The sequence below is a fragment of the Lingula anatina genome, chromosome 4, assembly GCF_051362555.1.
Source record: "Lingula anatina isolate TDL-2025a chromosome 4, LinAna3.0, whole genome shotgun sequence".
NCBI lineage: Eukaryota > Metazoa > Brachiopoda > Lingulata > Lingulida > Lingulidae > Lingula > Lingula anatina.
This window is the reverse complement of record NC_141770.1, coordinates 1522280-1534295: the sequence shown is the minus strand read 5'-3', so window position 1 is coordinate 1534295 and position 12016 is coordinate 1522280. Positions and strand designations below refer to the sequence as shown.

At 38.8% G+C, this 12016-nt stretch overlaps 1 protein-coding gene across 1 annotated transcript; it reads left to right on the top strand.

Annotated features, from left to right (window-relative positions):
* Positions 1-1013: 1013 nt before the first annotated feature.
* On the top strand, positions 1014-11974 carry LOC147762024 (uncharacterized). The gene is made up of 4 exons (XM_087012176.1): positions 1014-1095; positions 4400-4992; positions 5635-6342; positions 11612-11974. The coding sequence occupies exons 2-4, from the start codon at positions 4410-4412 to the stop codon at positions 11851-11853; spliced, it is 1533 nt and encodes a 510-aa protein (XP_086868302.1). The 5' UTR covers positions 1014-1095; positions 4400-4409; the 3' UTR covers positions 11854-11974.
* Positions 11975-12016: the final 42 nt, after the last annotated feature.

Here is a 12016-nt window from a genome sequence, read left to right as displayed (position 1 = left end):
TTATATATATATAGATCACACGACGTTCTTGTTGCCTGGCAATAACTAGGTTAATCCAGCGTGACGTCATTATCAAGAGGATCAAAACCAAGCCTCTTGTTCATTTCTTAATGTCAGTAATTCCTACGTATAACATTTATAAATAAAAAACACATGAAGCTTGGGGTGGGGCAATCTTTTTGACCAATGTTCTACAGGGATATTGTTTGGGACTCGGACTTTAATAAGCAAAAGTGGTTCTAACCTATGGAATTCTAAAAGTTGCAGTACGCGACCCCCAGGGCCAGGTTTAAAAATTACATGAATTTTAACATACCAATACTCTATCCCAGTTTAATTTAACTTCCGTTCATAATAGCAATTCATTAAGAAATGTATATTTAATCTTTTTAAATCTGTCATTAACATAACAAATATACATGTAGTATATAGACTGCCAAGGGTCATCAGAGCATAATGTAACAGTAATTTTCACAGCTAATTTTTAAGTGAAAATAACAGTACCATGCGTGTTTCCTACAAACATTTTCATCTTCGGTTTTTCTGTTTATTATTTTGTTAGCAGCTAAATGGGACATATTCAACTAGGACTAGTGAAATGACTCCAACGCAGCATACAAGGTCTTACATATTTAAATATATAGAAAGGACAAATACTCTGTCTACACAAAGTTGATATCAACTCTCTGTCAGTTTTAAACACCCCCCCCCCCCCCAAAAAAAAAAAAAAAGGAAAAAGCTACCTCATTTTAATCTCACTTGGCATTAAAGATAAGAGCGCACCAACCGACTTTACTGAGGTCAAAGAATCTCACATACACATGCAAGAGTACCATCAACAACACACTGACCATTTCCAAAATTTAAGACAAAATAGGAGAAGTAACATTTGAACACAATGCACCCTACTTTCTTTAAAAAACATTTTAAAAATCTATAAAACTTGATTATCGTATAAAATAAACACATTTACGTATCATAAATCACGTGACTATGTGCTCATTGCACTGCTTTGAACACAGAGAAGATAAGAAAGTCACTGATCAACACTGCGCCATTTTATCTAACGGATTTCATCTGGCAGGAAACGCACAGGTACTTTATATATTTTCTAATTCAGCATGCATTGTATTTGCTATAATAATGTGTTTGGGTTTTGTTTTGTTTTTCAACAGTTATTAAAGGACTGTGATATTTTGAAGTGTATATTCAGCATATCATGCATACCTGTAGGTCTTTGATCTGAAGAAGCTAATCCTGTAATGGCAATCTTCACAATTACCGGTTGTGCGAATCCAACACACCCCATCTTATTTGGTAGCCTTACATTCTTTGAGTTTGTTCAGAAACAAGGTAAATCGTCCGCGAATGAAATATTGCGAACACTTGTATATCAGAATGGATTCCCACCGTCCATGCGCACCGTCTCAGTGGGACAGAGCGAATAATTCTTGGCACGCTTTCAGATGGGCACGTCGTATTTAATACGAAGACAAGTTAGTTTGCAGATCAACTGGTTGTGAACGAGGCCCAAGTTGATCTGTGGAGTATTTGATATGAGGATCAAATATATTAGAAAGAGAATGAAATATTTTTATAGCTCTGACCCTGCTGTAACAGCCTGCGTGGTAGGCAGCGATAACACACCAAGTTTTCAAGTGGGTGGCGCCATATTTGATCCGTAACTCAATTCGCCAATCAACTCGGTTATAAACAGAGGCCTTGTATGTCCTTTTAATATTCCTCTTTCAGTAAGCGTTGAATTATCGACATCTGCATGTTAGTATATTCTTCATACTTCTCCACTTTGAGTTCAGCAGTTACTGTTATATTGCTTTATTATTATATTTACTATTTTTTAATCATATAATTCAATAAATGTGGGTCGACATTTTGGTACCAATTCTCTAGGAAAGCATACTGGGTATGTCCATACATCAGTCAGGATCTTCAACAATGATATTAAAGTATTTCATGTTTTCACACAGTACATAGCAACCATTGATAAAGATATAGACAACTACATACAGCTGATAAACCAACCTCATTTTAAGCTCACTTGACATTAAAGATTAGAACGCGCCAACTGACCTTACTGTAGTCACGGACACACATAAGTAAGAAAGCCATCAACAACGCACTCATTTTTTCACAGTTCGAAACGGATAGAAGACCTCTTCATATAGTTTTATTTCATTAAGATATAAAAAATAGTATTTGAATTTCATTCGGTCATGAACAAAAAAGGTTTGCATATCATAAATACGTACATGTGCTTAACATTATTGTAGCGGTTTTCCCTCCGTCTAAATTTAACAGGTAGCGTCGTCTGGCTATTTAAGGGGGGGGGGGGGGGGGGGGACGCCCGTTGAAGAAACGTGCCAGTTGTTGTTTGTGCAGCCTGGCCACAATACAAGGAACATAAGTCAATATGTGCGAGACAGTAAAATACGTTTATGCCGACTGAGTTATACATGTATGCCCTCTTTAAGTGTTTGGAATCAAATCTAGCGTGGTATGATTGTATGGTACCATTTTATCTGCCCCACGGTCATGATTACAAATCTTTTTTTTCATGTGGTTATCGGACAATACAGTTTTTACGCACATTGGGTGAATGTTCCATTCATTTGGGCAAAGAATTACAATCTGGCATTACACGGCATCAGCAATAACTTAAGCGAATGCTTACGTTTCAGAGCAAAATGATTGCTTGGTTTCAGTACGTAAAAAGGTGCTAATTGATATACAATTGCATGCATAAAAGTAAAAATTCTGAATAAGGGATGCATGATCTAACAGGGAGCCAGTGTAACTCTCTTAAAGCTCTTGTTATATGATTTTACCTGGGTGTGCAGTTTAGAGGGTGCACTGACGTATTCTGAATACACTGCATTTTTCCTTTAAATTCCATTTTACCACCAAGGCAGTGCATATATCGAAATTATTCTGGAATCTGTGCTTGCAGTCGGATTACGTGGCTTCCAAATATGGCTATAATTTCTGTTATCTTACGAGATATTTCAGAGGTTTCTTAAAAAATTAAAGATAATAGAGACTAACTTTGAATGTCGGAACGGATTCATTAACCGTTGGTAAGTATGGGAAAATTATCGTTTTTTATATTAAATGTAAACAACACAAATTATAATGAAATCATGAGTGTAAATAAAGGTTCAATGAGGTGAAGGTGAGCATAAGGCATTTTATGTTAGATAAGAAATATAATGTTACTGTCGTCGACATCCTGTTTCACTTCAGGATTGGACACTGTTAACCTCCAGACTTCGTAATTAATTTTAATGGCGTCGCTTGCTTGTGCACTCGACTCGTTGCATGACCTTACGTGTAATTATTGCAAGTGGACGTGTGCAATTTGAGTAATAAAAATTGTACCGTGCCGCAACGTACATTAGTGCAGCATTGAATCTACCCTCTACCAGGGCGACAGAATGATTTTCAACAGATATTCACAGATATGTATCTAGATAAATAGACAGTCATTTTGGTCTGATGTCGCTTCAGCCAAAAATGTCCACAATAATAACTGTGGCCCTGGTAGAGGGTACATTGAATCCACATAAGGTAAGAAATTTGGGGAAAAAAAGACGTTCAGAAGTAATATCCAAGAGATCAGATTGAGGGAAAACGGTTGGGAGAGCTAAGAAGACTGATGCAAGTTAGGGAAAGCTTCCGAAGTTGGTGACTTCTCGTAAATCATGCAGTTAGCGAGCGTCACAAACCAAACCGATTTAACTGGTCATAATCTATCCGTAAAAAGTTAGCATTACATATATAAAAAATGTTTCATTACACAAGCTCTAGATAGACGTACATGTCGTGATGAACAAAAGTTCTATTTAGAAGCATGTAACCTGTTTCATTCCTGTAAAATCTGACAATAATTAGTTCTGCGAGTAAAACCTTTCACGCCTCAATAGTTTTAATCATGTTTTATTTCAACAATACCTTACACGGTGTATTTTATAGTATCAATAAAATTGCTATTTTCACTATTACATATTTATATCAATTTTTTAATGATTAGTGTACATACACACAATGGACAATAGAAATGTCACCCATACTGAACCAATACTTTGGGGGAGCTTAATGACTGTGGAATGATATGCACCTGGCATCATTTTATTAACATCAAATTCCACAAAAAGACCAACAATACAATATTCCATGGTACAGCGGTTTTATGCTCATTAATCACATTATAAGTAGACCAGGCATTACAACTTTGATTACTCTGATTCAATGTCTGTATATCAAGAAACTCAAAGGTAAATAGATAAGTTACAGTTGTTTTGGGTTTTAAGTTTGGGGAATGTTTAAAATGTTAAAACTATTAATAAAATACTTGGATTCCATATTTTCCTCATTTTCACAGGAGAAGGACCATGGCAACAGCACAGATATTTCCATTTGAAATACCACGGAATGAAAAAGAAAATTATTTCCGCATGCACCTGCTCTTAGGGCATGCAACGGACGTGCTTCGAGATGTTCTCAGGACTCAGCTAAAAGCAGCTTATCCGGGACTGTTTGATCCCAGTAAAACTGACAAACTTTTTGACGTACTTGACAATCTACAAGTCAAACATACCTTACTGCTATTGAAAAATAGAAAGGTAAGAAACTCGAGTCAAATGAAACTCCTGTACCCCTCTGGCACCCCTTCAACAACTGTGACAACACAGGACTTAGATATTACACTTGCAGTTGTTTTATTAAGAAACATCACCAATCTGAACCCTCATGCTAAATGGGAAAACCCACCAGCTTCCGACACCTCCATAGAGGCCAACATTGGGAGAGTGAAGACCTACCGCAATCAGCACTCACATGGACAGCGTCTTGGCATCACTGACACAGCATTTCAGGCAGAGTTTAATGCTCTCAAGCAAGTCCTGCTGTCACTGTCCCCAATATATACCAGTGATGATTACGACAAGCTTCTTATTGTGCCCCTGGATGCTAAAGGTAATCGAGCTTTGTAAAACAGCGTTTGGCGAGTAACAATAAAATATAAGAGTCAAAGGTAATTGATTTATAATGGTCAACATCAGCGTATACACACGTAATAATATTGGTTTGCAATTTGAAAAATTGTATTTTACCTAATTTTCTTTTACCCCTTTTCTTAATATTATGCTTTAGTGAGCACATAGTGTTTATACACTGTAGTGCATTTTTGTTGGTCCGCCGTGAAGATATTTCTTAGAAAGAAATGTAAGCGTTTGTGATATTTTGAAGCTCTAGGTAGAACAACATAATTTAGTTTGCTTTACATGTTCGCCACCAAGTGCGTCATTTTTTTTTTCGTTTGTCTGTCTGTCTGTTAGCAACATCATGCACATTGTGGACTGCTTTTGATGAACTTTTGACAAACTGTTGGCAGTGGACCAAGTAACTAAATTGCTTGTGAACTTTTTGTTTATTAATTGGTTAGTTTTAATTACAAATTGAGAGGTGAGCTGCATTGGCTATCTATGCTCCTTCGGTTCGTTTTTAGTTTTTATTGACATCTTTTTATTGTGTAATTTTCTATCAACTATAAATAGTTATGTGAATTGTAGCATGTTTGTTATGATTGTGTTTATGGCATTCATTTAATATTTCCAGTTGCCCCATGCCAGCTCTTCTCTGTACATCTACCAAGAAAACTTCCTGACCTTAAAGGCCGCGAAGAATTGGTACAACTAATACAGCAGTATATTGCAGGTGAAACCCGACTTGTTCTTCTAACGGGGATGGGGGGCATTGGTAAGACATCGGTGGCTATCGAGGTCGGACATCGCGAGGAAAATGCACTGTACATTGATATGAGACAAATCACCGACCTTGAAACTATCAAGTTATCTCTAGCCCAGCACTACCACCCAACACGACCCCTGATAGATTTATACAGTGATTATCAAAATATACTCATACAAACTTTGTCTAGTTTAACTTCAGACACTGTTATCATTTTTGATAACAACGATGAGGTTATTAAGTCAAAATGGCAGGACTTTCACAGCTTGCTTCAGAATATTTTAAATTCATCAAAGCATATTACTTTGTTGTGTACCAGCCGTGAATCATTCAGCCTCAGGTCGCATACCACGACTGTCATAATCGTATCTCCCCTTGGTAAGGCACCCTCCATTGATATCCTTTGGGAAGGAAAAACCGCCAGTCCCACTGTCAGTGAATCAATAGCCCTAGGTGAAATAGCAGAGAAGTGTGGGGGAAATCCACTCATACTGAAATTATCATCAGCTCAACTCAAGCAAAAAACTGCACAAGAAGTATTGGATAGGATGAACAAAAATAGCATTGAAGGCTGGGGTAAGTACGCAGAAGCAGCAACATATTATAAGAAATCTCTTGAAATCCAGAAATAAATTTTTGGTAAAAAGACCCGGTGTGAGGGGAAGGGGATGGATGTCAGCCATAATATTGCAACGTGTGGTAATATCACATGTGAATGGAGTGCACTACGTTATTGGGTGAACAAAATTATTTTTATGTCGACAGGTTGCTGCAGGAATAAATACAACAACATCCAAGGCATTTACTGGGACAGGGGTGAGAAATTTCTTTTTTGGGTTTTTGGTTTTCCTTGATTGCACAGAGGGGAGTTCACTGCCGGTGTGACAGGAATAGAAGTCTAGGTTCCAAGTGATTTTTACTGGTTTTCTTTGCTCTGCCGGTGCGTTGTGTTAACTTGCCAACAGTGGTGTAATTTATTCACCCATGTGTGCTCATACATGTAAATTACAATGTATATATAAAACACTTGCATGTGTCAATCGACATGGTAATTTAGTGATTTGCAGGGCTACCACGACTGACAATTATGTACAGAGTTACTACTTAATTGGGAATATTATTTTTTACCAAGTAAATTTTCTACAAAATATTTATTTTTTCTCTTACTTTTTTTTAAAAATCCAAAACTGAGGTGTCACTCCATGTGTAGCCAAGTGTGTTACCTAATTACTGCACAACTCACGAAACAATTAATGCATTCAGTTGCATGTTCTGTGGTCAGAAATGTGAGGGGTGGTCTTTTTGGCAATTTCTGCCCTTGTATAAAAACGCATGGGTTTGGTGATGAGGCCAGATATGGACGGTAGATTCCGTGTCTGCCGAAGTGTACGAGAGGCATAAAACGATGATTGTGCACTGCCTAGGATGGAAGCGGGGGGTGGTAACGTCTCTGTTTGGGGAGCATATCATGTCGGTGCCCAGGACCAGTTGTTTTTTCTAGGAGGCAACCTTAACCAGGATTCTTACAGAGACATTCTACAGAAAACAATGCTTCGATTGGTAAGAGTCATCTTCAGGAACAAATTTGTATACCAAGACGACTGCGCAACCACATCGAGCTCGCAAAATCACTATTTTTCTTCAAAACCAATGGGTTCAGCAACTGCCCTGGCCTGCAAACTCTCCCGATTTGAATCCAATTGAAAAACTTTGGGCAAAAGTAACTCACAGATTTAATAGCTATGGTCATCGGTCGGTAAATAGTGATGAACTGCGACAGGCAAATATCACTGCGTGGAATTATATCCCCATCCAAACTCTAAAAAACGTGGCACAGGGTATGCCATGTAGGATGAGGGCGCTGCAAGCGGCTGCTGGAGGTCATACCCGTAATTACTGACTTTTCATGATTAACTGTAGTGAGTTCTTTGACTGTGTAACATATCACTTTCTTTAATATCTTAACTTAAAGTTAATATTGACATCAAGCTGATGACATGGTTTTCTGGGGGTGTTCCTTTCTTTTGAATGGCATCTTATGTCAGATGTGATATTATTGACCAAAATATCTCACAACAGAAGACTGGATGTTTTTATCACTCAGTGACATACTTTTTTTGATGAATCAAGCCAAAGAATATTTAATCAGCACTCAAAAATAACAATGATAAAAAATATTCCATATTAAGTAGTAACCCTGTATGTCAACAAAATTTGGAGCTCATGACTGAATTGATAAGCTACCTCAGATAGTCGTTGAGTCTACGATTGGATGCTAAACTCCAAGTTACATTATTTTACACGCCCCTTTTCAACCTGTATAATTACAGCAATATATTGCAATCTGTTTATCTGCAGAGAAATTAAGAGATGTTCTTTTAGATAAGTAATTAGTGTCATTTATGATATATATCCCTTGCAATCTGTTTATCTGCAGAGAAATTAAGAGATGTTCTTTTAGATAAGTAATTAGTGTCATTTATGATATATATCCCTGTGTAGTCAGCTCAGTATTATAAATAGAACTCAATTGATGTACTCTTGGCCTGCAGGCCTGAAATACAGTGAAATAAACAGATTGCAATATTAATTGTATAATTACAGCATATAGCTATTGATACTTCAATTAACTCATTTTGATACCCGTCCCTGTCGTCCTGTGTAAATGTGAATGAAAATTATGTTCGACAGCAATATATGTCCTACAGCTGGGATGTCCTGGTGGGACAGTAGATCTAAAGCCCCCGTCACACTGCGCTTGCAACCTTTTGGCAACCTCTTTGCAACCTTAGTCGCAAGGAGGCTGCCTTAAGGCTGGGTCACACTGCGCTTGCAACCTTTTGGCAACCTCTTTGCAACCACAAAATCTGGTGGTCGCTTGCGATCACTTTGCGACCTAATTTGCATATTTTGATCGGCAAGCAGTTGCTAACCGGTTGCAACAAGGTTACAGTATGGTATCTGCAACCTCTTACAGACAATCTTCAAGTCAGAGGTTACCAGTCGCACACCGTTAGGCGAGCGATAAACAACCTGTCAGCAACCACTTGGAGACTGAAAACCGGTTGCAGGACTGTAGCGATCGCTTGCCAACTGGTAGCAGCAAGGTTGCACAGACTATATATATTTTATAAGTTGTGACGATAGCTGCCTTCTCGTAAATTTCCCTCTCGGATGACAACAGAGGGAATATTTTAAACATTATACAACGATTGGATCCGTTCTGTAGCAGCTTCAAATGATTTAATATTTTGAATATTAAAGTATGATTCTGCTATGAGATTCTGTTATAACGTCACAGTCGATTTCTGTACTACCAATATTGTCAAACTTACAATAATAAATAAGAAATATATTTGTACTATATATTGGCATTTATATCAAACCAGTGGTGTAATAAAACACATATTTGGATGTTTTTTCAGCCTTATTAATGTAATAATAGGCATGCATAGTTTCTTTTTTCAATACTTGGTATCTTTGAGGTCGCAAGGCCTGTGCAGTTACGGTCACACTGAACATAAAACCTCCTTGCGACTTGCAACTGTCACCGGTTGCAGAAAGGTGGGCGACAAGTTGCAACAACTCGCAAAGTGGTCTCCAAATGAACGCTGGGTTACTATCCGGTCGCGCCGGTTTTCGGTGCAGCACCGAAAACCTCCTGGCGACCGAAAAGCCTATTTGTGGTATCCAACCGGTTGCTAAAAGGTCGCCGACTGCTTAGCAACTGATTTGCGACCGATTGTGTGGTTTTCCCTTTGTCTTTGTAGCCCCAAGCGTTACACTTACAATACAACATCTTTAAATAGTGAAGGATCCTGCGCGTCATCAATTTGTTTCCGTCCTTGTGGTACGAATTCTAAGTACTGGGAGGAAGTTAATTTGTATTTATTTGACCTTCTTTATATTGGTGACACTGTTTTACTGTTATAAAAATGCCTGACAATTAAATTTATTGTAAAAAGTATGAATCAAACTTTGCTATTTACTTTTTTTCTCTGCGCCCGCCTATTTGCTTAATTTTTCTTCCATTGTGACTTGGCAAATTATGACTTGGCAAATTAAAAAGTAAGATATTTCCGGCTGCTTTAGTCATTAAAAATGTTTCCAGTAGATTTGACAACAATAGTTGTCAAAAATTAGCCATGATATAGGAATGGATAAAAAGATAACAGTTTATCGTTTACATTGTGATAATCATTATTGATTGTTTTGGCACTTTATTTGATTTGTTTTTAAAGTCTTTCAATTGTTGGTTATAGAAAAACTCGTTTTCCTTAAAAAAAATCAACTAATTCTTCTTCCTCTTTAATAGTAAATTTAGGCTCCCTGTCTCCTCCGCGTTCATCATCTTTCGGTTGATCCTCTTCGTGGGAAGCAGAGTCTGTTGGAACTTTGTGAAGAACTTTCTTCACGGGCATTTGCTTTCTCAAAATACATTCTGGCCACCCTTCCCACGCTGTTGGATGACATACTGGGGACTGAAGACACGGGCTCAGCGGCTTCTATTTACAACACTTTTAGTCAAGTATGGTGGCTGATAGGGACTCATACATTTATTTATTTTATTGAAAAAAAATACTTATGAAAACCTTGTAAATAAATTTAAAAGGATGACAACAAATACAATCTACGTTTTAATTGAGAAATAACGATTTTTGTCAAGGTATTTAGAAAGCCTTAATGGCATGATATAAATGAAAAATATATTTATATATTTAGTGGCCACCATCCTACGCTTATTTTATCACGGTTGCTTGCGACCTTCTCGCGACATGTTTTCGAGTGCATGCGAGCTGTAAGAAACCTGTTAGAGACCAAGCGACTAAAGACCGTTAATCGACCATGAAGTTTCAACTGCAACCTCCTTGCGACCTGCTGCCCACCGCTTGCAACCGGTTAGTAACCTGTTTGCAACTAAGCGACTAAAGACCGTCAATCGACCGTGCAGTTACAGGTGGTATGCGACTGGTTTTAGTCTGGTTACAGCGACCTACTGGCAACCAAGAGGAGACCTATAGGCAACCTCTCAGTTACCAATCGTTTTCATTATCAGTCGCACTGGTTGTCGGTGCCAAAAAAATGGCCTTCGTGTGTCAACGATCGCAGGCGACCTGTTTGCAACCTAATGCGACCACTTTAAAACCTAGGGCAACCTCCTTGCGGCTGAGGTTGCAAAGAGGTTGCCAAAAGGTTGCAAGCGCAGTGTGACCCAGCCTTTAGGTTTAAAAGTGGTCGCATAAGGCTGCTAACAGGTCGCCTGCGATCGTTGACATACGAAGGCCATTTTTGTGTACCGACAACCAGTGCGACTAACTATGAAAAGGCGCTCAGAGCTAATATTTCATTTCTGCACTGCCAGACCAGGTCCCTGCTTCAACCCCTTAGTGCTGATTGCCAAGCGGGGAGACCGCAGGTATCGTTTATAAAGGGCTGGTATGGCCCCGGACGGGCTTGAACCCGCGTCCTCCTGCTCCGGAGGCGGACACTCTAACCACGGTTGGTCGTAAAGCCTAGGTCCCAACTACGTTTTGGGCGCACGGTTTTTATGTACCTTGCATCCGGCTAAGACGTAGCTAGATCGCACGTAACGTCTGTTAATCATGTCGAAAAGTTACTACGTGCTGTTGCCTGTAGCAGTGTCATAAATTACCGGTATATTGAAACTGAGGGTCCAGTCCGTGTAACACAAAGTCCGCACTCCATATAGTTATAACATTAAGGTTTAGTCTGATCATAGTGGATCAAAATCTAGGAAAAAGCTCACCTGTTCAAATGAATGGGAAGCGGACTCTCTGATATGGGGGACTCTTTGTCACGTTACACCTGTTCTGTTTATTACCAGATTTTAGAGCAAAGTTTGACCGCTTATGTGCCAGTGGTGCAGTCCCAGTTTACAGACAGCGAGTAGCTATTGTTGGTCCCTACGGTGTGGGGAAGACTCATCTCGTCAAGCGCCTCCTTCAAGAGGAATATGACGAAGAAACAGACGCATATACACCTGGTGTGAAGATATACCGCCATAGGTGCATCGTCCATAAAGACGGCCGATCTAGTTGGGTCAGAGGGAAAGGTAATGAGACTTAGAAAACATATTTGACACTAGTGTATTTGGGAAGGAAAGAACAGAATGGAGCAAAATTAGGGGCGCTGTACTTTTCCATAAGCTCTAAAGTGGTTAAGATTTTCCCACCACATTGGGCTGGAAGACGAGGGGGGTACCATCAGTGCATATTCATGTATGGCTATC